Source organism: Gymnoscopelus braueri, assembly GCF_963280865.1.
Source record: "Gymnoscopelus braueri genome assembly, chromosome: 24".
In the NCBI taxonomy this organism is placed as follows: Eukaryota; Metazoa; Chordata; class Actinopteri; order Myctophiformes; family Myctophidae; genus Gymnoscopelus; species Gymnoscopelus braueri.
The window spans coordinates 27,031,979-27,058,434 of record NC_137626.1 but is presented as its reverse complement, the minus strand read 5'-3'; the positions used below and the strand labels follow the sequence as shown (position 1 = coordinate 27,058,434).

The following is a 26,456-nucleotide window of genomic DNA, read 5'->3' as shown; positions in this document are numbered from 1 at the left end:
GTTAGATAACATGTGAACACAATCTGGGTTCAATTTTTTTTTTTTTACATTTTTTACACAAATGTAAAAGCATTTAAATTAGATTATGTTTCTGCCAGGTGTATAGAGGCCTATTAGGATGTGTGTCAGATAAAGAACTGGAAGCCAGGCTGGAAACATTAACGACCTTTTGCTGAATAGACAAGACAGGAAAAGTAGTTTCATCCTACGTCGATTTAGTTTCAAAATAAATTGTTTTCAATCTTTGACACCCGTCTAGGTCCCTATTTGAGGAAAGCCCCAGTTATCCTGGACAAGCCTGACGCTCTGTATGTGGTGGAGAGCCAGCCTGCTAACATCACCATCACGCTCAACCACGTTCACGCTGTTGTCACATGGAAAAGGTTGGTACCGCTCTCACTGACGTGCTGCAAATATATTGTTGCCGTCGGGCAGAAACCGTGTATTACGATATCTCAACTTTTTATGTTATTTGAAAAATAATGCCGTACTTCAGCATACTATAGTGTCACACAAAAGTAGCAAAAATAGCCAATCTACAAGCTCCATACATCCATAGGAACACAGGTTCCTTTTTTCCTTTTCCTGAAAAGTCTCAGTTTTTGGACATACAAGGTTTCCACCCGACAGCGACGATATATTTAAATATCATGTTAAAAAAGGGCATTTAAATATGCTCATATGGATATAACATTGTCACGCTAGTTAGGATTCTAATGGGTAGCACTTCTCCCTGTCATCTACCAAGTCGTCAGAGTGTAGTACGTGATAAACACCCGCTAAAAGACATTCACACCTACTCTTGCAGAATAATTGCTGGCATTTACCTAAAGCACATCGCCGCTTTCTAGAGCAGCTCTGAGTCATCTGCTCACAGAATAGCTGCCTTTTTAAAGGGCATAATCCCGTTTTACAAATACTGAGCGGCGAACATCCGATGGCAATTAAAATTCAAATGGATCGGGAGCCTTATGGGCTATACTCCTACGTACGTAGTTCAGAATCAGAAACATTTGAGTGCGAGTTTTCTCACACTGACATTCCTTTGGCATGTAGCGTGACAACAATGTAATATAAAATGATTAACACAGGACTACGCATCTCAACGTGATGAGTTGTGAGCTTGTACATACCGGCTATTTTCGGCGAAGAGATTTGGTTTTAGAGGGAAAAAAGAGGATCAAGTGCAGAGCCATGATACAGCTTTGCCAAAGACAGTGACACAGGCCACTTTTTTCCAGCTTTCGACATGCTGATAAAATGTTTACAGTTAGGTGTAGAGTCACACTCTATTTTCTGCTACTATACACTGACTGCTATTGTGTTTATAATTACTGTATGGAATGTTTGCTTTTTTCCCCCATTATTGGCATGTTCCTATGCTGCTGCAATGTGAGCAAAATATGTATTACACTTATGCAAAAAGAACCTTGAACTAGAATTTATGTAGTCTTTATTGAACCAGGAAAGTCACACAGGTTTGAGACCTCTTATTTCAAGTGAGACCTGGCCAATTTGAGAGCCGACCCCGGTCAACTAAGTATTAGTACAGTATAGAGGATTTAAGTGGATGAGGACTGTACCGATAAATGTGACGTGACTGTTTTTCTTCTCAGGAGGGGTGTAGTTTTGCTCAACAGACCAGGGATGTATGAGATGAGCATGCCGGACGACGACCAGCACAACCTGAAGTTCCAGCGGGTTCGGGCCACAGATGTCGGGCAGCTGGTGGTGACGGCTAACAACCCGCTTGGCAGTGACCTCTGCACCATTCACATGGCTATGGCAGGTCAGTTCTAGGACAGGACGACAGGCACAAGGTGCCTGGTGCTTGTAGATAGGCTATTTTTGATGAGCAACACCATCATATGAAAAACAATGAATCAGCTTAAAGGTTTCATGACGTTCAGTTTTACCACACATTAAAAGTCTTTGTCATGGTCCTTCAAACGTGTATAGAAAGTTTTAACAAAAAATTCCACTCCATTGATCCATGGCAGGTGTTTTTCTCTCACATTTCTAAAGCCTTTTCAACTGCAATGAAAAAATAAATCTTTGCCTGCGGGTGTCGCTGGTGAGGGATTTTGCCTGTCAATCATCGCCTCTGCTCCGCCCCCCCCCAAAGGAAAGGATTGGGGAGGGGAGGGGCGAGGAGGAGAGTGGGCGGGATTAATCGGCTGTGACCTCAATGCCGAAAGGCCAAGCTCAGATTACGTTTCAGCCTAATTATTCAGAAAACCCCAGACCACAGAAAATCCCAGAAGGAGCGAGTGCATTCTCCGGCAGCGGCAACAGCCGCGGAACTTCCGCGGAACTGCCGGTGGAGGAGCGGCAGCTCCCGGCAGTGACTGCCGGCGGTGGAGCGGCAGCTGCCGGTGGAGCAGCGGAACTGCCGCGGAAACTGCCGGTGGAGGAGCGGCAGTCGCGGAACTGCCGGTGGAGGAGCGGCAGTCAACTTCTTTTTTCCGCCGATAAAGTATAGTTTTGGACCATGACGGAGGCGCGCCGAATCAGCAGACCTTGAGGCCAAGGAGTCGCGCCCGAGCGCCTCCAGGCGCGAGTGCCCGCGACGACCGGCCGATGGTCTGCTATTCGACTAAGCGCCGTCCGAGTTATGTACCGATAGGCACAGAATCGTAAATAATATTGGTGGGGACTGCGTTACACAAACGCAGCACACTCCCAAAGCTGACGCCACCGGCAGCTCCAGCCGCCGCCGCCGCCACCGGCAGCAGCCGCTGCCGGAAAATGCACTCGCTGTCCCTCGAAAATCCACTGAATGTTCAAAGTTCAGATTTTTTGGGTGTAATTGAGGTCATAAAACCCCCAAAAAAACATAAAAAATGAAAAAAGGGAAAATGAATGTCATAGAACCTTTAAAGTCATACTGTGTAACCTTTTCAATTAAACAAAAGTTTTTTCACTGGTATACTTTTCACAGTTTTAGTTAGGGTTATAACTATTCTTCTCTAAGCACAAATAAGCAAAATTTGTCTGCCCCCGACACTCTGGACAAAATGACATGTGCACCGGAAATGTACCAGAAATGTATTTATTTATGTATTTTAACGTTAATAAATAGTGTTTCTGATGACTTGTTCCAAAATATCCTCGAATGCTAGGACAGTGCATCCGTCCTTTTGTGTGGTTTGTTTCGTTTATACAAACGCTGTAAGAGCGTCGCCAGAGGCTTCTTACGATTTCTTAACATGGACGTTACACAGTGTGACTTTAATGCTTTCGTTAGTCTACAAGTCAAGTTCAACTTCAAGTTTATTGTCACACCACAAGTTTACAGGTGTAAAAAAATTGGGTGAAATGATTTAAACAAGCTCCCATAAGAGTGGAGGTAGAAAAAAAAAAAGGAAAATGATAGATAACAAAACAACAATATTAAATATACATAAGGTGTGTACTGAATGAATAAATAATAAAAAAGAGTGGATATGAAATATATATGAAGTTTGTGTTCCTAAGGTCCCAACCTGGTATTCATAATATTTAAAACAGCATTTTAACATGGTATGCAGCCCTCACACCTACGTCGCACTGCTGATCCCACCGATATGTCTGAGTCATAGTGTCGGGGGCTTTGTCAGAGTACCTGTTGTACCCATCTGTCTGTGTCTCTTTTGTGCCCATATATGGAGATCTCTGTATCTCTCTGTCTACTTGTGTCCCTTTTATGCCCATATATGGAGATCTCTGTATCTCTCTGTCTACCTGTGTCCCTTTTATGCCCATATATGGAGATCTCTGTATCTCTCTGTCTACCTGTGTCCCTTTTTATGCCCATATATGGAGATCTCTGTATCTGTCTGTCCTTGTCGCTTTTATGTCCATATATGGAGATCTCTGATGTCGTATATTGGGATGCCCAAATCTGGGCATATTGGTTGGATCGGTGGTTCTTGACAAGTGGATATCCATATATGCCTATATATATATATGGACATATCGGTGGGATCGGCGGTTGTGGACAACCGCTTAACCCCTCGAGTCCTTGCCGATGCGCGAGCCGAATTTGAAGTCTGTCTGTCCCATTTATGCACGTGACCATGTATGGGCATATCGGTCCGATCTGTGGCTTAAGACAACCGGATCTCCATATATTCCCACTTTATACAGTATATGGCCGTATCGGGTTTGTTTATGGTTATGTCTGAGTCATAGTGACATGCCTATATATGGGCGTATCAAGTTTGTTTATGGTTATGTCTGAGTCATAGTGACAGGCCTATATATGGGAGTATCACGTTTGTTTATGGTTATGTCTGAGTCATAGTGACATGCCTATATATGGGTGTATCAGATTTGTTTATGGTTATGTCTGAGTCAGAGTGATGTGGACGTGGGGTTTGTTTATGGTTATGTCTGAGTCAGAGTGACGTGGTCTGCCCGCCCGCCGGCCCACCCTCCCATTAGCCAATTTTAATATTTTGCAAACCTTGTTTCCCCCAAAAGGTCACACCGACCAATGAACACATGGGACCAGAATGTGCGTTTGTCATTAGCAGTGCAAATTGGACCTAATTTAAAAAACATCAGGGTCATTAAAAGTCCTTTGTATTGTGCATGTGAGCGCTAACCATGTCCAAGCAGCGGTTAATAATGAATGGCCTAATTAAGGATTTACTAAACATTTTTATATTAAACAGAGCTGGAGGACATACAACTTCCTCTTAATAAAATGAGTCACACTCATACATATTATATTTGGATATAGCCTAGGAGCTCCAGTTCATTTGTGGCATTTATTCAATTTAGTTTTTTTCCCTACATTTTTCTGCACTACAGCCAGTTGTAATGTTGAATCTTAATCGACCCATTGTACCAAGCAGCTGTTTCCTCTTTCTCTCGTTATATAATTTAATAATAATAATATTAATAATAATAGCTCAGATTTATATAGCGCTTTTCTAAGTACCCAAAGTCTTTACATAAGGAAAGGAAGGAACCAACTTTAGTAAGAAAAAACTGAAACAACACAGACAGCATGGGTTGGGGAGACAACCTAACTAGACCTCAACTGTGTCTTTAATATGGTTGAGGAGTGTGTTCCAGAGGAAGGGGGCAGGAACAGAGAAAGCCCTGTCCCCCCAGGTACAGTACTTGGGGACCTCCAGGAGGTTGGCTTTGTGAGAGGGGGTGTAAGGTTCTAGAAGATCAGAGAGGTAGGGGGAAGACAGATGATTGAGTGCTTTGTAGGTGGTAAGCATGATTTTGTAGTGGATTCTTTGTTTGACAGGGAGCCAGTGTAGGTCGTGGAGGACGGGTGTAATTTTATGGTCTCTGGAGTGGGTACTGGTGAGCAGACGGGCAGCTGAGTTTTGAACGTATTGGAGTTTGTTGAGGACTTTGGAGGTGGTGCCGTTACTGTTGTCGTAATCAAGCCGGGATGTAATGAATGCGTGGATGAGTGTTTTGGCAGCTGGAAATGTCAGAGAGGGCTGAATGCGGGCGATATTCCTGAGATGAAAAGAGGCAGTTTTGGTGATCTGGTTTACGTGGGGGAGGAATGAGAGGGTGGAATTGAATATGACACCGAGGTTACGGACGCGGGTGGAGGTTGTCACAGTGGAGCCGTCCATGATGCATTGCATTATGAACAACCAGAGACTTTTGAGTTTAGGTATTCATTTCTGCATTTTCCTGGAGAATAACGAGATGATCAGAAGAATCAGAATCAGCTTTATCGTCACATCACAAGTTTGCAGGTGTAAAACAGTGGGTGATGGAGCTTGCGCGAGACACATTTCACCCACTGATTTACAACCTGTAAGGCTGTGATGTGACAAATAAAGCTGGTTCTGATTAATTGGCTCCGCCAGGTGTGTGTGTGTGTGTGTGTGTGTGTGTGTGTGTGTGTGTCACTCAAATCGGTACACATGATCTATATAGTCATGTGATCAAGGCGGATCTGTCCGATTTTTCATATTCCATCCTGATTGGCTAAGATTGGCATCTAAAGTTTGCAGGAGGGGCCGTTTGAACAAATTGCCTCAAATCAGAAACGCAGCATCCGATTGCCGTGAAACTTTGCACGCACATTCCCACTAGGCCAAGAAAGAAATTGCACCCTTTTCACATTGTCCTGTTATAGCGCCACCAGGAGGCAGATTTTTACAAGACATTTTTTTACATATATTAATCCTACAGATTTTGTCCAAACATCACACAAATCGGTACACATTATATCAGTCATGTCATCAAGACGGACCTGTCCAATTTCTCATATTTCATCCTGATTGGCTAAGATTGACTACCTGGTCAATAGCCCATGTCTAGGTCAGGCACTGTTATTATGGTTAAGTTTATGCATGGTTTTGATGTGGTTAAGGTTATAAGGTATGGATCTGGAAAGGAGGGGTTAGTAACTTGAGATTATTCTTCATTCATGTGCAAGTGTAGTAGTAGTAGTAGTAAGCCATGCCGAGCCATGTAGGGCAGGAGCCTTTCTGTAACGTGACATGGCTTGTTGTACAGGAGCATCCCCGAGCCATGATGTACAAGTACACCCCCTGGACATGACGCTAGTATTTTGCAAGGACTTACCTCCAATCCTACCCTTGATGCTGAGTGCCAAGCAGGGAGGCATTGGGTCCCATTTTTATAGTCTATGGAATGACCCGGCCAGGTAATCGAACCCCAAACTCCCAATTTGCCACTGAGCTGGTTTCACTCATTGTGCAATGCATACTGAGTATTGTCCTACTAACCACATGAACCCTAGCTTCCCTATTCTATGTCATAATAGGCGAACTATGCACAAAAACAAATTTCACCCACTTCTTTACTCTTCTTTTACTTGTGACAATAAAACTGATTCTGATTCTGAACATAGCAAAAATAGAAAAACATTCGGCGAAAATAGCAGATCTACAAGCCCACATTGCGTGGCAATTTGGCTAGTTGATGTACAATGAAGCATTATAGGGTTTAAGTGGCTAACCGATGCATTCTAATGTCTGTCGTTGTTAGTGCCGCCCAAGTTTGAGTCCATCATGGAGGACTTGGATGTGGATGTCAGGGATACGTCCCGCTTCGCTGTGGTGGTTGAGGGGAAACCGGATCCGGATATTCTGTGGTATAAGGTAGGTTATGAAACAGATATATGAACCATATCCAGATATTCTGTTCTTATATCATATTCTGTTAAGACCTGGAACGCATCTGTGTCACTTTAGATCTCTTTGGCTATTCAAAAATAGCAGATATACAAGCTCATAGCGTGGCACCGAGTGCTGCGCTATGAGCTTGTAGATCTGCTATTTTTGAAAAATTGTGAAAAAATATTTTTTATGTTTTTTTCAAAAAACTGTTAGGATTTAGATTTGTTTAAAGAATCGCCTCAGGTCTTAGTGGGCATTATATCTTTTTCTAAAACATTCATTTCTAAATCTTTCGTATACATCACAGTATGTCTACTATGTCATTGTATCCTAATGTCATTTCATAATGTGTTTCCTTTGCTTGATGTTTTGTGTAAGGCACATTGAATTGCCTTGTTGTTGAAATGTGCTTTACAAATAAACTTGCCTGGCCTAATATAGGTATGCATCGCCTGTATTTAAACGAACATTTTCCATGCAATATCATTTGAATGAGATCTCGTTTTGGAGCGAGCTGAATGTTGTCCCACCGGTCATTCCCAGGACGACGTCCTCCTATCAGAGAGCAGCCATTTCACCTTCGTATATGACGACCCAGAATGCTCCCTGGTGGTCCTCAACGCCAGTCAAGAGGATTCTGGCGTGTACACCTGCACGGCCAAGAACCTGGCTGGATCTGTCTCCTGCAAGGCTGAACTCACTGTTCACACCGGTGAGCAATCTGACATCGACGTTAACATATTATATAGATATTACATTTTTTACATTTGCACCCATCGAATGAGCTTCATTTTCTTAGATCACCAACATTGCAAACAGCCAATATTAAACAGTATAGAGCCATAACCTGACTTTTGTACATACGTAGAGACATATTGTAGTAAAACATAGCATGCTATCAGCTACCTGTCATCATTACGACAATGGAAAATAACACAAGTTTGGACAAATTAGCACATTGAAAACAATCTAAGCGCTAAGTAATAATTGTCAGCTATACTATAGTCTACAAATTATTTTAAAAACAAATCTCTGATCTAGTGGAATATTACGGAATATATTGGAATATGCTGTATTCTGACATTTCCAGAGCTATAAATAGCTTAACCACTTTAACCCAACGTCCGTGTAAATTAGGCTATACTGTAGGTGATTATTATTTTTATTTTTTTCTATTGGGCTTAAGTGATTAACAGCTTAAATAGATTAATAAATAACATTTTTACAGGGAAGACGGAAGGTAATGGTCTTGTCTTGCCTCTACTCACATACTATTACACAACCAGGCCATAAGAAAAAGATTGGATTGCAAGTATAATATCTATTCAATAACCATCTGTGATGATGGATAGGCTTTGCTGCCATTTGTAGGGAATTATCGTTATTATTCCTCAGACTATTGGAGTGTTAAGTGAGTTTGCGTATGTAATTAAAATGAGCGCAAGATGATTTGTAACCGAAAATCCCGGCATGGAATCCGCGGCATATGGAGTAGAGGCACAAGGTGTGACATGAATCAACATGACCACCATCTGTCACTGCACTAGCACACACACTGCGCGCACGCACACGCACAGAAGCACGCACACAGAGACACACACTGTCTCTCTCTGGTCAACCCCTTCCGCACGCACGCACGCACGCACGCACGCACGCACGCACGCACGCACGCACGCACGCACGCACGCACGCACGCACGCACGCACGCACGCACGCACGCACGCACGCACGCACGCACGCACGCACGCACGCACGCACGCACGCACGCACGCACGCACGCACGCACGCACGCACGCACGCACGCACGCACGCACGCACGCACGCCACAAAGTCTCTGATGCTCTATCTCTCACACATACAGAAGAACACACAATACAGTAGGCACAATTAGAGAAATGAACTCGCCAATGTTCCCTTGTCCCTGCAGAGCGTAAACAACTGGTTCAGCCAGTGGAAGACGAGGCAACCATTTTGAGGAAAATGAGACACTTGGCTGATTATTATGACATTCACAAGGAGATAGGGAGGTGAGTGCATTTGCGTGTCAGAAAAAAAACCTGCAGGGTCGTGTGCGTGTGCGTGTGTGTGTGTGTGTGTGTGCGCGTGCGCGTGAGAGAGTACTTGTATTACTATATTTGTGAGAGTCACATGTCCCTAAAAGATAAATGTTTGTTTTATGGTTTAAAGATTCAGGCAGTTAGGCTTTTAATTAACAGAAGATTCAAGTTAGGGTTTGGCAATTAGATTTTAGGTTTAGGGGTTGGGGGTTAGAGTTACGCCTGGTTTATTCAGCTGCACGCCGGTGTCGTGCACCGAAAATAGCAGATCTACAACCTCACAACACGTTGCAGCATGACACGTTATGAGCTTGTAGATCTGCTATTTTCAGCTTTAGGTTTAGTGTTACAAATGACAAAATGTTTTAAGAAGAAAACCAAGTTGCCGTCCTAAAATGTTGATGTCCTCTCAAGCATAGTAACATAATGTGTGTGTGTGTGTGTGTGTGTGTGTGTGTGTGTGTGTGTGTGTGTGTGTGTGTGTGTGTGTGTGTGTGTGTGTGTGTGTGTGTGTGTGTGTGTGTTTGTGTGAGTGTGTGTGGGTGTGGGTGTGGGTGTGTGTTTGTAAGTGTAACATTTATTATATTTGTGTTGAGTTGGAACTCAGTCATGATTCCAGAAAGTATCTTTGTGCAAGGTATCACTCTAAAGCAGTATATTTTATTTATAGTTATTGAGATGCCGATGGTGTTTCTGAACACAAACTTGGGAGGAATCCCAAGCACTGGGTGTATATAAATCAGCTAGATTGGTTCCCACATTTATGGACAAGAGAGCAAAGAAAATACTCAGACATTTTGAGATATAATGTCATGCCCCCGGCATCATAAATGTCTTACCCAGCATCTAATTCATCTCTGAAATCACATTGTGAACAGTGCCTGTTAGTGTACAGTATTTCTAAACTGTTATAGGTTTATGTATTTCCACCTGTTTATTATGTCTTATTTTGCCGTTCATGAATAATAGCTTAAAAACTATCAAATTAAACAGAGTACAACAAAACATGATGTCAATAACCTTATGCTTAATTTATCCTTATTCGTACGAGTCGCGTGCCGAAAATAGCCGATCTACAAGTTCACTTATAGATCAGCCTTTTCCGCCATGCATCATACCTCAAAAGTGACAAAAGTAGTGGCATGTGGATTCAAACAATGATGTCATCATTGTGTGACCATGGATTGCAGGGGGGCTTTCTCGTACGTGAAGCGGGTGACCCAGAAGAAGGGCAAGGCGGAGTTTGCTGCCAAGTTCGTCTCGGGCCGGGGAAAGAGGAAGGCCTTGGCTCTGAGAGAGATGAGCGTGCTGTCTGAGCTGGACCACGAGAGGATCCTCTACTTCCACGACGCATTCGAGAAGAAGAACATGGTTGTCGTCATCACGGATCTGTATCCTTTTGATCTGCCCTGATATTCCTTTGTTTCTTTGTATTGCTCTTTTTGTTTTACTCTTCTATCTTCTATTGGACTTTTTTTTTTTACAGTGGTTCTCAACCAAAATTTGAAAATAGCTGATCTACAAGCTCACAACGCTTCGCAACGTGAGGCGTTGTGAGCTTGTGAGCTTGTAGATCAGCTATTTTCACAATATTTATCTAAATCAAACTAAATGGGGGTCCCCAGTTCAAATATGATTATTTTGGGGGGGTCACGGCCTGAAAAGGTTGAGAACCACTGATATAGAAGAGGCCACAATTTATACAAGTTGTTGTTGGGGTATTTGCCAAATACCCACCCTAACAATTGGGAGCAGAGGGCAACCTTTTAACAGTACCCGGGGAGCATTTGCGTTACAGTGTGACACTCAACACTAAGCCTGGAGGAAAGAAAATATTTAGAGCTCCTCATTTTTGCACAATGTTAATGTGTACAGGATGAAAACAAATCACTTTTCTGTATCCCAAGGACACAGGAAATGCAATCGGCTCCACTCCAATCTGTCCATTATGTCTGAGTTTGAGAGAAGCATGCATAGAATAAATCCATCCTCCCTCCCCCAGAATATACAGAGACAGCTGTGACTCATCACAGAATCTGTGGATCTGTCAGAGACCCTGACACATCAGTGGATCTGTCATAGACCATGACAGATCACTGGATCTGTCACAGATTGTGACAAATCAGTGGCTCTGTCACAGGCCATCACAGATCTCTGGATGTGTCACATAATGACGCGGATCAGTGAAATTGGCAGGAGTTCCGGTGGGTGGGACTGATGTTTGTACTTTCGACCACTTAGTTTTAGTTTATTTCAATTTTTTTCTTTTTTTCCCCCAGTGAGACATTACAAGAATATGTTTTTCTTTTAACCTGATCAAAAAAGTTATAGGCAGAAGCTTCTAGCTTATTCATGCCTATCCTTATTACATTTTGTTACATGTTAAAGAGCTGGTGCCATGTGTTTGCACTTTTTCTGTTTTTCATGTGTGTATGAGGTTGATAGAACTTCATTAAGCCCCCCGGTGGTGGTTTTATGGTGTTTTATGTCTTCTCTGACTATTTGGAGTTTCTTCCTGGAGGCTGAAACCTTGAGGGTCAAACGTGCCAATAGAGAAACAGCGCTTTAGTGACATAGTAAAAACATACCCTCCCCCTCATTATCATAACACAACAGGTGTGGGCATGAGGAGGAGGAGGAGGGACTAGGACAGGTGGGTGGTGCTAAGGTGGTGGAGGAGGTGCTAAGGTGAGAACCAGGTATACTTAATGAACTGGAGGCGTGTCCACATAAAAAAATAATTTAAACATTTTCTGTACACTTTTTTTGAAAAAAATCTTCCTCCTAGTATAACCATAATACCTGATGATTATGTTTCAGGGGGGGGGGATCACTGAAAATCACGGCACCCCGTCTTTAACAAAAAAAGAAGAATGTGAAGAACCTAACAAACAAAAAACTAACAAAACTAAAAACTAAACATAAATCCATAATGTAGATCCCTAGTCTATCAATCCTACATTTGATCACAATTTGGTCAATACATCCATCAATCATTCCATTCGGTATTTGTCCAGTATAAACTGTTTGAACCTTTTATTTTGCTTTTTGCTTTTTGCTACTTTGCTTAATAGTCTCAGGCAAGCCATTCCACAGCTTCACACCACAAACAGAAATACACATATTTTTCAAAGTAGTACCAACACTTAGTTGTTTTAAGTTTAGTTCCCCTCTCAAGTCATACCTACCATCCCTATCCTTAAACCTTTTTTGTACTTGCACTGCAAGCTTATGTCTTTCATTTTGCCTTCTTGTTTGTACTTTCCTCAACTGTTTTTCCAAGATGTCATGAGGAGCTACTGGAGAGAATGGCTAGGAAAACAACAGTTATGGAGTCAGAGGTTTGTTTACCAGCTGCCTTGGCCGTATGGCATGGTGAAGTTGCCTTGGCCATATGGCATGTTGACTTCCAAAGATGATTTCCCAAAGATTAAAAGAGAATGATTTCCCCTTGCAGATCCGGTCCGGTGTTCGGCAGGTTTTGGAGGGACTCAGCTATCTTCACCAAAAGGAAATTGTCCACCTTGATATAAAGGTACACCTTATCAAATCCGTGCCTCAGATTTCAGATATCAGATTTCATTCATTTGATAATGAAAGGGTAAACCTGTGTCCTCCTTTCTCAAGAAATGTAATTTTGCCATCGCTCCGTATCTCCTTTCCTAGCCAGAAAACATTTTAATGGCAAGCTCTGGCAGTGATCAGATCCGCATCTGTGACTTCGGCAACGCCACAAAACTAGAACCTTCCGAGGAGCAATACTGCAAATACGGCACTCCAGAATATGTAGCACCCGAGATTGTTAACCAGAACCCTGTCTCCAAGGCAACAGACATCTGGTAAGACACCTGTTTCCTGCCTTTGAGGGAACAGTAATAGACTGGCCGCACCCTTTTGTCTGTGACAAAATAAAACCGTGGCCCTTGATGGCCTCTGTTCTTCTATACCCAAATTAATTTATCATATTCACTGCTGTCTTCCAACAGGCCTGTTGGTGTTATTACTTACCTCTGGTAAGTGGCTTCATATTCCATCCTGTGCATGAGTCATTCCCAATACGTAACAACACATCATTTGTAGTTTGGGTCATTTGTTACATACCGGACTTAAAACGCAAATTACACTTTTGTGTTTTCTTGCATTTTTATCGACACATTCCGATGAAATGGCATCATTGTTTTTGTTTTTAAAACTTGAATAGTTTGAATTAAAAAAATTATGGTAGTGCCTGGTGGCTCAGCCAGTTAGTGCACACATCATATGGTCCTTGTGAGCATGAGCTCAGGTTCGAATCCTAGCCCTGTCTCGTCTTGCATGTCTTCCTGTCTCTCTACATATATACCCACATGAAACCTAGCGTCCCTATTCTGGGTCAAACATTTCATATTTTCAGCAAATATATTTAGTGTAGATAGAAAACAGGAGTTTAAGAGTCAATTAAGAGTTTATGTGGATGTTTGATTCTTGATATTTTTCATTTCAGCCTCACTGGTGTATCTCCGTTTGCTGGAGAGAATGACAGAGTCACTGTGTTAAACATCCGCAATGCCAACGTAGCGTTTGAGGAGAGCATGTTCTCTGACCTCTGCAAAGAGGCCAGGGGATTTATCATCAAGCTCTTGGTGGTAGACAGGCTGTAAGTAACTTGATGAGGTCTAGTTTCACTGCTCTGACACACAGGGTCATTTTCACAAACAGTTGAATGCCATTTAAGATCAATCTCAATTATTGTTACTGCTGTCTAAGTGGTACCTAATGGAGGCAGAAATGCTCTTCTTAATATTATGTTCACCATCTCCTAGGAGGCCCAGTGCAGTTGAGTGCCTTCGCCATCCTTGGTTCAAGGTAAGTTATATTTTGAGAAATGAATCTTATTAAGCTCTCCATATATTTTGATTTTAGGCCAAGGATTTAGCAAATTCCTATTTTTATTGCTTTTGGAAAATGGTTCAAGTGTTTAAGTTCTCTATTAAACAGAGTACCCGGGTTAGTGTACTGTGAACTTACCTCTTCTTTTGTATGTTGCAGTCGTCAGCAAACAAAAGCATCAGCACGGCAACGCTGAAGCAAGTTCTGTCCAGAAGACGGTGGCAGGTATGGCATTTTCAATCAAAAAGGTAGACCGTATTAATGTTGTCACAAATTCATGTGGCCATGAAAAGAAAGGAATCAGACTCAATGCAGCTGACACTATAGTGCGGCCCTCAGAATTACTTCAGGGGGGCAGCCACATTTTTTGTGTGATAGGAACATTGGCCCCCAAAAAACTCAATATGCAACACAGACTGCACATTCATACAGTTTTTACACACAAACCTCCCTCTTACCATGTCCTAACCTGTCTTTTCTGATGACAGCGCTCCCTCATCAGCTACAAATCCAAGATGGTAATGAGGACCATTCCAGAGCTCCTTAATGACTCAACCAACCACATCTCCATCGCTGTGGTGCGGCATCTGAAAGAAGGCTCTCCACCACCCTCCTCATCCTCGGACTCTGATGAAGATGTAGACGAGCTGCCTTTTATTCCCATGCCGTTGTCCATGGTCTTCTCTGGCTCAAGGGTGTCCCTCAACGAGATCCCTGGGGATGAAGATGTTATTGGGTGGTCAAATGGGGCCATCGAAGAAACAAGTGAAAAAGGGGACAGAGAGGAGGCAGGGGGAAGGGGAGGGACCAATGAGACGATGATGGAGGAAGAGATGAGTGTCGATGATGAGGAGAAAGCTGTGAAGACTAAACGAGTTCCCCTTAAAAAAGGATCCAGCGTGGAATTGGATGGGGACTCACTGACAAAAGCCAGGAGGGCTACCATGAGGAGGGGCAGCTCTGCTGATTCGGCCCTGCTTCTACATGTCGATGCTGAAGATGCTGAAGATGCCAACAAGGATTCGGAGACAAGCAAAAACAGCCTGAAAAAGGCAATTTCCATGGAGCTGCCGAATCGCAGTCCAAGCCCTGGTGGGGTCAAGTTGAGCCAGGAGGACTACGCTCTGAAACTGGAGCTAATGCGACAGCGGCTACTCCGGGGAGGAAGTGCCGACAAGAAGATGAGTGGTTTGCGAGGCCCCTTGTTTGAAACTCTGGGTATGGACGATGAGAGGAGTACCGGGTCCCTCGATCGGAATTTGAGGAGATCCAGAGTGGGGCCACCATCACTCACCAGAGCTGCGTCTTCTGAAACTCCTGGAGATGATACGCCAAAGACCAAAGTTTTCAAAAAAAGTGCCTCCTTCAGTCAAGGGGATTCGGAGCCCATGCCCCTACACAGACGGTTCGGAGCTCCATTGGAGATCCCATCAGCAAGCCAGGGCAGCATGGAAGGAATGAAGCTCAAAGAAGCCACTTCAATGTCAGCGCTAACAGAGCAAACCACGGTTGAATCCATGCCTGCCTCGCCAACAGACAGCAATTCCTTCATTCTACCCTCCCCGGGCACAGTGGACCAACAGTTAAAGCAGAAAGACAATGAACTGGAAGAGATTGAAAGTAGTGAAGATAATGATGCAGAAGAGATGCCATTATCAACAAAAGACAGCTTAGAAATGGCAAATAAACCATCAGTTACTTTGTATTCACAACCTCCGATAATTGTTATAGAGGAACATGATGATGAAAAACAAGCAGAGGAAAAGCAGGAAATAAATATTAATCAAGAAGTAGAAAAAGACCAGCATTCTCCCAGAGATGCACCTTCACCAAGCAGACCATCATCTGCATACGCAAGTGTTATTCAAAGCATTGTGGTGCCACCTGTAAAGTCTGACCAAAACCACTCCACAACAACTCCTGCTACCACTACAGCCACACTTGAGAAAACCAAATCCGGCAGTGCCACTTCATTACCTGAACACCCTGCTGTTTATGCCAAGGTGGCATCTACTGACCGCCCTGGGAGTGCTGCATCCACATCATCTGCCTCTGAACGTCCTACCACCCCCCATCAACCTGTACTCAGAACTGACATCAAAGACATTGACTCAGAGGAGGTCTTTGAATCCAAGTTTAAGAAACGGGAATCATCTTTGACCCGTGGCTTGCGGAGACTGACGGGAAACAAATCGGAGGAGAAATCACCCGTGCTAGGCCGGAAGGCCGGTGAGGGTGAGGAGGTTTACAGACCAGGGCCATTGGGATCACCTCTTGAGATGGTAACCAGAGGACTTCAAGAGAAATCCAAATCTGTACAAGATCTGAGGGAAGATGAAAAGGAGTCGGGGTTGGGGCGAATTGGACGATTCTCTTTGCGGACCAAGCGGTCGTCTTCGGTTGACAAAAAAGTGGAGAAACAAAAAGAAGAGAAGGTAAAGGAGGACAAGGCTCAGAAGGAAAAAGAAGCTTCTCCCGGCAAGCGAAGAGTCACTTGGGCCATTGGTCGAAGTAAGTCCCTGGATACGAAAGAGCTGGACAGTGCAGTGGCACAGGGGCACTTGGATGAGAAAGAACAACGAAAGATGGAAGAATCGTCTGTTTTTGCCATGCGGCGTAAGTTTGAGTCAAAAGTAGCAGGCATCTCTGCCAAAATAAGGACCCAGTCAGATGATAGGAAGGAGGCTAAGAAGAGTGCTGAAGAGGGTATTCAGAAAGATCCAGAACAAAAGGATCAGAAGAAGGTGAGCGATTCTCCAGTCCTGGCAATGCGGCATAAGTTCGAGAACAAGGTGGCAGGAATATCCACAAAATTCCGGAGTCAGTCTGAGGAGAGAAGAACTGAAACAGAAGCAAAATCGGAGGGGAAAAGAACTCCTCTGTTCACCCGTCATCGTCATTCCCAATCAGAGGGACGTGGACTCAAAGGAATGGGCATTCCTGAGAATCAGCTAGCTAAACAGACGGATGCTGGTGCCTCAAAGGAGTCGATTGAGTCCACTACAAGCAGTCATTCCGAAAAAGTCTCCCACACTGCAGAGGGTGACAGGCGATCACGCTGGGACAGGTGGGGTTTGACCAGGAGCAAGAAAGACAAAACCCCCTCCCAAACGGATCTGCCTTCATCTGTCCCCAAAGAAGATGACACCCCAGAGGGTCAACAGTTCACCCGCTCTGCATCAGATTTCCCTCCGGTGTTCCACATCAAGCTGAGAGATCATGTCTTATTGGAAGGAGATCCTGTCACCCTCAGCTGTCTTCCAGCCGGCAGTCCGCATCCACAAATTTCATGGCAGAAAGGTATGATAAGATCATATACATCCCCAAATCTAGCTTGGCTGTTATTTTTGCTCAGATACAATGGAACCCCTGCGGGGGGGAAAACAAATACACTAAATCTCATTTTAAAAGCTTTTTATACTTGTATTTTAAAATATGCTTCAACATTATTGTGGCCTGATCTTGTGTTTTCCAGATAAGAAACCACTGGACGTGGATGGCAGAATGAACCTGATCTCCCATCCAGACGGCAGGCAGCTTCTTATGATCATGAGAACAACTCGACAGGATGCCGGGCTATACGAATGTGTGGCTGTCAACCCAATAGGCACCATCAACAGCTCCTGCACATTGTCCCTAGCTTGTAAGTAGCTTGTCAGCGGGTGTAACAAAGATTATCATTGTTAAATGCCATGTTAATGCTTAAAAAAAAGAATGATAAGCATGATAAGCTTTTTTTTTTACATTTCAAATATAATTTGTGCTGTCATTTCGCAAAGTGGGCACAGTCTCTGCTGTCTTTGTATTAAATTGAGACAAAGCTCATTCCTTCATGAATACTAAATTAATGAGTCTACAGAACGTGGAGCCAGTCAGTACAAATCTGTCTTGAGAGATTAGTCGGTACCAAATGAGCAAATACTATATTTGTCTTCATAATGTGATGTATCATTGAGGATTTCACATAATTGAATTTAAATTAGAGTGTGAACAATATGACTATTAATGCCGTCGATATGAATATTAATGTCTGTGTCTAATGGCTGTTCCCACATTTATCACGTAATTCATGTGATTGAATGGCACTTTGCTGCAATTATGTTGTTGTTGATGACTGGAGTCATCTGTGGTGGATTGCTCTGTGCAAACAACAACAAAAATAAGCTACATTAAATTATTACCAGCCTTGTTCATAGGAGCAAGGTGATTTGAAAGGCTCCTGTGGCAAACAACGCCTTTGGTACGTCAGGTGCAATATGTTGTTTTTCACCATTATTTACCATGACTTGGGGTTGAATCGGTCCTGGGACGCGAGCCATGGGGTGTTATTAATCTGGAGCACTGACGCTGTTTGCTGCCGCTTGATATTCTGAGTCTGACAGCAAATCCAGCAGATCATTACCCCTCAAGGCCTGGCCCACTTATTAACCACAGCAAGCCACCTTCATTCAGCACATGTAAAATCATGTTAGTGTCAGGTTTGATTTGGCGTAACAGCAAAACCAGCGCTATGGCCTGTGTTTTGTATCATGCGCCCCCTCTTAAAATGAACATTATTGACAGATTTTTTTGGGTGATGATGAATTATGTATTACATGTTTAGCAGTTACGGCTTCTTGTTGGTTCTCACATTAATCAGCAGTTGCTCCTGTGAAATTCAACATCTTGTTATTGACCGACTTTTAAGGGTGATGAATTATGTATCATTTCGCTCAGAGCTATTTGACCTCTTGAATCTTGACTGTCTGAAGTATGTAATCGTTCTTTCCGCCTGCGTGAAATCAAGTTGATGTGAATCTGGTGCAGGATTACTGAGGGAATGCACAGATGAGCGTGATGGTGATATCATGCTTGAGGATGAATCCGGAGTATCAGATTATATTATTATCATCTGTTATCATCTCTTGTCCTGTTTTTCTGTGTTAGATGGAACACATTTCCCCTGAAGTGACATTCAATTCTACCTTGTAAACTGGTGCATTTCTATAGGGATTTTATCAAAAGCGCTTTACGAAGTGCATTTCATTCACCCAAACATTCACACACCAACAGCAGAGGAAACCAACCAACCTGCTCATCGGGAGCAGTTAGGGGTTCAGTGTCTTGCTCAAGGACACTTTGAAACTAATCCAGTGGGGGGGAGGCGGCCACTCTCCCTCCTTTAGCAGGCCCTTGCACCTTATAAAGACATCTATGCATCACTAGCAGGAGTTACAGTATTATTTAAACACAGTGATTAGCCGCCAGACTTTAACCACATGAACCCTAGCGTCCCTATTATGGTGTGAATATTCAGCAAAAATAGCCAATCTGCAAGCTCACACAAGTTGTGCGCTTGCAGAGATTGTAGAGCTTTGGTATAGAGAAGAAAAAGGAGGGGCCTAGTATAGATTATAGGCGGACACCAGTCAACAAAGTATATAGGGTTTAAACCATTCAATCCGGGAACGCATCAACAAATGTCTTCTAAATCCTAACAGGTTTCTGAAAAACGTATGCTGCTAAATATCAGTGGTGCTCAAACTTTTTCATGTCAAGGACCACCAAAAATGTTAAAAAATTGGCCATGGACCCCCATCTCAAAATATTTTGTTCCAGGGACCCCCAGCAGCAAAAGATTTGAGTAATGTTTGCTTTAAAAAATAATATGTATATTCACACATTTTCACGATTTTTCAAAAAATAGCAGATCAGTGCCGCGCTATGAGTTTGTATATTTTTAATAGACAAAGAAATCTAAAAAATGACACAGATGCGTTCCTGCATTGAATGTGTTAAGTGGTTAATTTATTTCCCTACTTTTCACCTGATTCCACCATTGATACTTAACGTTCTTTACCACCTCATATCCACCCTCCTTCCACCCATTCCCATATATTGCTCTCTCCAAGGTGTCCCTAAACGACCAGGAACCCCTGAGATTCCCCAGACATACAACAACACCGCCCTGGTGCTCTGGAAACCTGCGGACACCAAGGCACCGTGCACCTACACCCTCGAGAGGAGGACAGAGGGTGAGTTGTCATTAACCAGTATACTATATATATAATACTATACACTACCGTGTCTACCGTGTAGCATAAAGTGGGTACGGCCTAGCGTTAGGGCTCTAATCTCTGCATTGCTCAAGGGGGTAGGGTGTAAAACTCGGGTGGTAGGTATTATATCAAATTGTGTATATGCTTTTAAACTTTGGAAGTTTACCTTGATTATGTTCTATGACATTTCAACATTTAGAATTAATTCAGCAACTTCCTGCACAGAAGTGTGTGATATCCAAAGAATGAGTGCTTCTGTGGTCTATTTTAAAATGAAAAAAAATAAACCTGACCCTGAAATGTTATTGAAAACTGGAAATCAATATCTCTGATTGGAGGTAGTGAAGATTAGCTTGGAGCAATATAGATTAGAGGATTTGTCACTCAGTATCTATCAAATTACACATGGAAGATAAGTTGTATAGCAGGGCATGACATTTGTAATTGTCACCAGGTGCTTGTGGGATCAGCTATTTTTGCTTCTTTTGTGCAACAATGTCATACGACAAAGTATAAAATAGGCCATTCATTTATGAATGGAGATGCAAGTTTTCTGCCTGATAGAGACTTATACTATTTGCTCAAATAAAAGTATGCTCATCAAAACTAGCAACACTAGAAAGCTCAGAGGGGCAGCATCTAGTTCAGTTCTTATTTGCTGCTTATTGTTTTCAAATCCAAATTCACCATTCACCGTTCAGTGCAACAATATCAGAATACTATTTGTTATTATACACAATGACTCATTTTCAAACTCTAGTTTCATAATATGGTGAGGCAGAATGACTAAATAATTTAAATATTTATTATGTTTTTCAGGCAGATAGTTTTAGTTTTTTTATTTTGTTTCTCGAATTGCCGCTCTCACCACATTCCAGTTGTAGCTGGTAGCTCTGTTCCATCTGTTTCACAACACTGCTCTCTAGGGTTTAGTGTGAGAACTGCAGCCAATAAATTGCCATTCATGTTGAAAAACCCATAGATTTATTTGGAAATGTACTTAGTTGTATAAATCTTTTCTTTTTTTCTCCTTTCTTAGTGTTGTGAAAACTTTAATGTGAATTCTGGTTAAATGTGAACAGAGGACAATAATCTAAATCTAACTTGTTACTAAAGTTTGCAAATAATTGTAGTGGAGTAAAAAGCAAACTCAGTGCTTCTTCTGAGTTTTATTGGAGTATAATTATTGTAGATAATTGATAAGATAAGTAAAGAAAAGTGAAAGTCTCTCCCATGTTTCCTCTCTACAGGAGATGTGACCTGGCTGATCGTGGCCACCGGAGTGGTGGACTGCTACTACAATGTCACAGACCTGCCACAAGGGGGCACCTTTAGGTTCCGAGTCGCCTGTGTCAACAAAGCTGGACAGGGACCTTACAGCAACATGTCTCCTAAAGTCACCTTAAACCCATCAGGTATCATATACATCCACAAAGAGTTATCATACTGTATAGACATGTGAAGTACATAATTATGTACTATTAGAGTGATGTGAAAACTATATAATCAACCTTTTATTAAAACTATAATAATGATAATAAGGTAGCTGTCTAGCACAAAATCACACATTTTGAACTTGATAATGTGACTTTCATTTTTTTTACACACAACTTCTCCCTGTGTGTGTGTCATCTAACCTTGTTTGTTATTTGCAGTGGGAGGGGCCTCACCTCCAGTGGCCGTTGTACAGACAGTCCCAACCCCGCCAATGGTCACCACCTCCATAACGATTCCTCCCCTCAAAACAGTCCAGAGCCGTGCTTCCACTAAATCCGTCACTGTCGTCTCCTGGTCCTCTGCCTCCCCCAAACAACCCCCTGCTCCCTCCCCTCCACCGACTACCACACTCCCTTCATCCCAGACAGCGACCGCGCCCACCCCTCCATCCTCAGCGTCCTCCATCCCCGCGATGAAATCCTCTCCGGCGCAATCTGCCGCCGGCATCGTTCAGGACGTTCACGCCGGCAGGCCAAACCCCAGCCTCCCCTCTCCTCCGGGGGTCAAGACTCCACCCTCGGTCCCCCCGAAGCCCCAAAAACCCAACATCAACGTGGTGTCACCCATGACCCAGAGCCCGCCTTTGTCACCGCCCCCGCTCCTCATCACCCCTCCGTCCTCGCCCACCAAACCCACCCCGGCCTCCGCGGTGCCTTCGTACACCCCGCCGGCTGCCACCGCTCGCGTGGCTCCCACCCAAGTATCGGCTCCCTCCTTCTCCCCCCATGTGCTCCAGATGTCCAGCCTCAGTCCCCTCGCTGAGGGGATGAACACCCCCACCAGAGGGACCCCCTCGGGACGCGCCACGCCCTCCAATGTTCTCCGACAAGGGGTGCCCCAGAAACCCTACACCTTCCTGGATGAGAAAGCGAGGTGAGAGGCCTGCAGTATGGAAACTCGCTATGAGCAAACGGGAAATTTCATCTCTGCTATTGGAATTCTTAACATTAAGCACAATTTGTTTTACAGTTTTAGCAACTGGATGCATTTTCATCTTTAATTTAATCTTCTAACTTTGTGGGAGTTTTCTATGTATGGATATGTTTACATTCATTATTTCACTCGTGCAGACCCCCACGACTGTTGTCTAGTTATTACCTAGTTATTATTACCTTAAAAATGGTACGACATTTACTTTTTTTGATATTTAGAACGCTATAATATTTACATTCAGTGCAGCAGCTTTGGAGAGAGGAAGCACCTGCCCCTTAAATTGATTATTGGCACCTCCATCAATTACATATACCTCTGTGCTGGTGGCGTGCACTACACTCACTTTTGCTGAAAAGCACTACCAGTGGCCAAAAAATCTATTCAGTTGAAGCTTAACAAAGCTTTATTGTCTATCTTCAGGGGACGGTTCGGCGTCATCCGTGACTGCCGGGAAAACGCGACTGGCAAAGTCTACATGGCGAAGATCGTCCCTTACGACCAGGAGAGCAAGCCAGCAATACTGAAGGAGTACGAGATCCTCAAGAGTCTTCACAACGACAAGGTGATGGCTCTGCACGAGGCCTACGTCACGCCTCGCTACCTGGTGCTGGTCGCTGAATACTGCACAGGCAAAGAACTCCTCTACAGCCTCGTAGACAGGTAGGATGGAACTCAGTCAAATGTTAATTTCAAGGAAAATGTTGCCAATTTTCAACCTAAATCCCATTGCTGATCAATAAAGCTCTATGATAAAGTGCATTATTGATCTCCTGAAATCAAATCAATGGGATTTAGGTTGAAGATTGGCAACATTTTCTAAGTGTGAGATTGTATGAATGTATCCAAATGGACCCTTTGGAACCATTTGGTTACATTTGTACACACTCAGAGTTGCAAATGGATAAATTAACACTGAGGATTTTACTGTGAAGCGTAAACATTCTCTTTCTCTCATTTGTGTCTTTGTCTAATGTCTTTCTCTAACGTGCACGCGCACACGTACACACACACACACACACACACACACACACACACACACACACACACACACACACACACACACACACACACACACACACACACACACACACACACACACACAAAATACTTAGTTAGCTAACACTGCAATGTGGATTAATGGAGATGGTATGGCGATGGTAGCCAGATAGCACAGTAAGCAGCTACTGTCTTTAAATCCTATCGCTGCTGAATTATGGGAATATATTTAAGACAAATCTATCTAGAAATGATAAATTCACCACCTATATGGTGCCATTATTCTAATGATGTTGCTGGCTAGCCAACCTGTATCCTTAATGAAGCATCTTCATTCTTCCATGCACGCACACACGCACCCACATACACACAGACACGCACACACAATCACTGAGACACACAGAAACACTTCCCAGGCCGGGGACTGTATATTCACTAAGTGGACAGTTTTTTAGCTCAGCTTAGCTTAACTCAGCATAACTCTTCATTCAAATCTTCATTAGTCAACATCAATGTTTAATGTGGGTTAATGGAAATGGTATGAGGATGGTAGCCAGTTTTGGGCTGAGGTCCCAAGTCTATAAATCCAGCCCCTGGACAATAAGAATATCCTTTATCAGCAAATATTAGGTCTTTGTGTAAGCTTCACTTATTTTAACTCTCTATACTTTGTAAACTAATACTTAATTGACCGCTCTTTTCCCCCCCTCTACACTAAATGACTTCAGCGAAAATAGCTGATTTACAAGCTCACAACGTGTCACATATGTATTTTCTGCAAAAATCCCCCACAAAATAGGGATGCTAGGGTTCAAAAAGGAAGAGCTGCCAGGATGGAAACCTCACCAAATAATACATTTGGAGCTTGATCCGGTGTGCAGACTGGACTCTATTGCTTTTCGACATTTGCTTCGGCCCAGCACCTGGCATTTTAAACTGTGGACGTGCGTGCTTTATTTACTTGTAAATTGTAATTTTCCCCGTGTCAGGTTCCGTTACTCTGAGGATGACGTGGTGGGCTACCTGGTTCAGATCCTCCAGGGCCTGGAGTATCTCCACAATCGACGTGTCCTCCATCTGGACCTCAGACCGGACAACATCATGGTGACCAACCTCAACGTTATCAAGATAGTGGACTTTGGGAGTGCTCAGACTTTCAACCCCCTCAGCCTCAAACAGTACGAGGCCTCATCAGGAACGCTGGAGTATATGGGTGAGAAACAATGACGTCACAAGTGATTCATTTTTCCTCAGTGACCTCACAGCATCCGGTATTACGGTCAGTCAAGAATGTACCAGGTCGGGGCTTCAGATTTGATTACAGTGGATCAGGCAACCAATGATGGCACAGGACTTGAAAATGTTAGTTAGGTTGAATCTTGAACCGTGAAAAACCTTGAGGTTATTCTTATTATAGACCAAATACCAATCAATAAATGCAATTCACACAAAAAAATAACAATACAAATATCACATTTGCCAAACTTGAATATTTCGCTATGCAACTGGTTTGATCGCAGAGAATAGAATTATGACACAATGGAAACGAACTGAATGGATTGGAACAGAATGGAATGGAATGGAATAGAACACATACTTTGTTGGTTGCGGCATTTCATTAATCTTGCCTCCTACTTATATGATCCAGCTCCTGAGATGCTGAAAGGTGACCTGGTGGGACCCCCTGCAGATGTATGGACCTTGGGAGTTGTCGCCTTTATTATGTGAGTACTGTAGAAGTCATCCCATATACCTCTTGCACTGTCTCAAAGAAGAGGCTAAGGATTAGTATTATCTAATTGATATCGTTAAAAGAAATGCACAGAAGATGATCTCTAATGTTACTATTTTGTAAATAAGTGGTTCAAGATAAGATTGACAAAATTGTCTTGGCTGTTTAAATAAAAGCTCAATCTTTACAAATATCAGAGAATGCGTCGTGTGTTTAAAAAGACAGATTTTATTTGGAAGGACAGATTTACTCGTTTAACTACGATCTACTGTGTTTTTTTTGATGACTAGGCTTAGTGGCAGACTGCCTTTTCAAGAAAAGGACCCTCTGACGACGGAAGCCAGAATCCATATGGCGAAGTTTGAGCCGACCAAACTGTACCCGAATGTGTCCCAAAGTGCCTCTGCCTTTCTCAAGAAGATGTTGAGTAGCTACCCTTGGTAAGTGATCATTTCATTTAAGGAATAATCTCTCAGGGTTCTTGGGTGGCACACTGGCGCCTGGGTAAAGCACCTGCCCACCCCTATGGAGTCTAGCAGTTTGAATCCACCATGGTGCATCTGGCTTGCCAGGCATCGATACGAACACAATTGGCTGTGTTGAGGACGCCTCACTGGCAGGTGAGACAGTACTGTACAACAGCAGTGGCAAGCTGTGGGAGGAATTAATTACCATAATGACTAAATTGGAACAAAAAAATAGGAACAAAAAAAGAAAAATACATCACCGCTATTCTACCATATCTCTGTGTCTTTATCGATAGGAGTAATGACCAACACAAGGTGATAACTCATTCTCTGTATCTCCAAGGCAAGGAAATCAAATGCACTGCAGATTTCCCATGCAGTGACATCCCGCAGACATACGTACAACTACATCCATTATAACCTCAGCCACTAGTGGCCACCTGGGGCTATGCCCTTGGGAAATTCTCAAGAACCAAGCCTTCACCATGAATTCTGGGAATTGTAGGATCAGACAGCAGAGTGCCATGTTGAGAATAAAACAGAAACATTGTTCTATTTAATTTAGAAATATCACAAATTTGACAGTGGATTATTACATTAGTTTACATAAAGCATTTAGCTGATGCTGTTGTCCATAGTGTTTTGCAGTGAATGAGCTGCTCACTGCAGTATATTGTCTTGATTGGCTGGGAGGATTCTACTGACAGATTACAATATGTCTGTTTTATTTCAGGTGCAAAATAGTGAGAAATTGT

General features: G+C 43.1%; 1 protein-coding gene across 1 annotated transcript in view; it reads left to right on the top strand.

The window, feature by feature from the left end:
- The window catches only part of spega (striated muscle enriched protein kinase a), a 79,947-nt gene that overhangs the window by 51,523 nt on the left and 1,968 nt on the right, over positions 1 to 26,456 (top strand). The window contains 22 exon segments of the mRNA XM_080423032.1: positions 260 to 383; positions 1,617 to 1,789; positions 6,982 to 7,094; positions 7,656 to 7,824; positions 9,040 to 9,139; positions 10,360 to 10,560; positions 12,453 to 12,510; positions 12,627 to 12,704; positions 12,836 to 13,008; positions 13,156 to 13,182; positions 13,653 to 13,805; positions 13,972 to 14,014; positions 14,198 to 14,263; positions 14,527 to 17,338; positions 17,514 to 17,681; positions 19,930 to 20,052; positions 21,327 to 21,491; positions 21,732 to 22,446; positions 22,927 to 23,166; positions 24,492 to 24,715; positions 25,151 to 25,226; positions 25,525 to 25,674. Of these exon segments, the coding sequence (XP_080279158.1) occupies positions 260 to 383; positions 1,617 to 1,789; positions 6,982 to 7,094; positions 7,656 to 7,824; positions 9,040 to 9,139; positions 10,360 to 10,560; positions 12,453 to 12,510; positions 12,627 to 12,704; positions 12,836 to 13,008; positions 13,156 to 13,182; positions 13,653 to 13,805; positions 13,972 to 14,014; positions 14,198 to 14,263; positions 14,527 to 17,338; positions 17,514 to 17,681; positions 19,930 to 20,052; positions 21,327 to 21,491; positions 21,732 to 22,446; positions 22,927 to 23,166; positions 24,492 to 24,715; positions 25,151 to 25,226; positions 25,525 to 25,674 (6,151 nt within the window).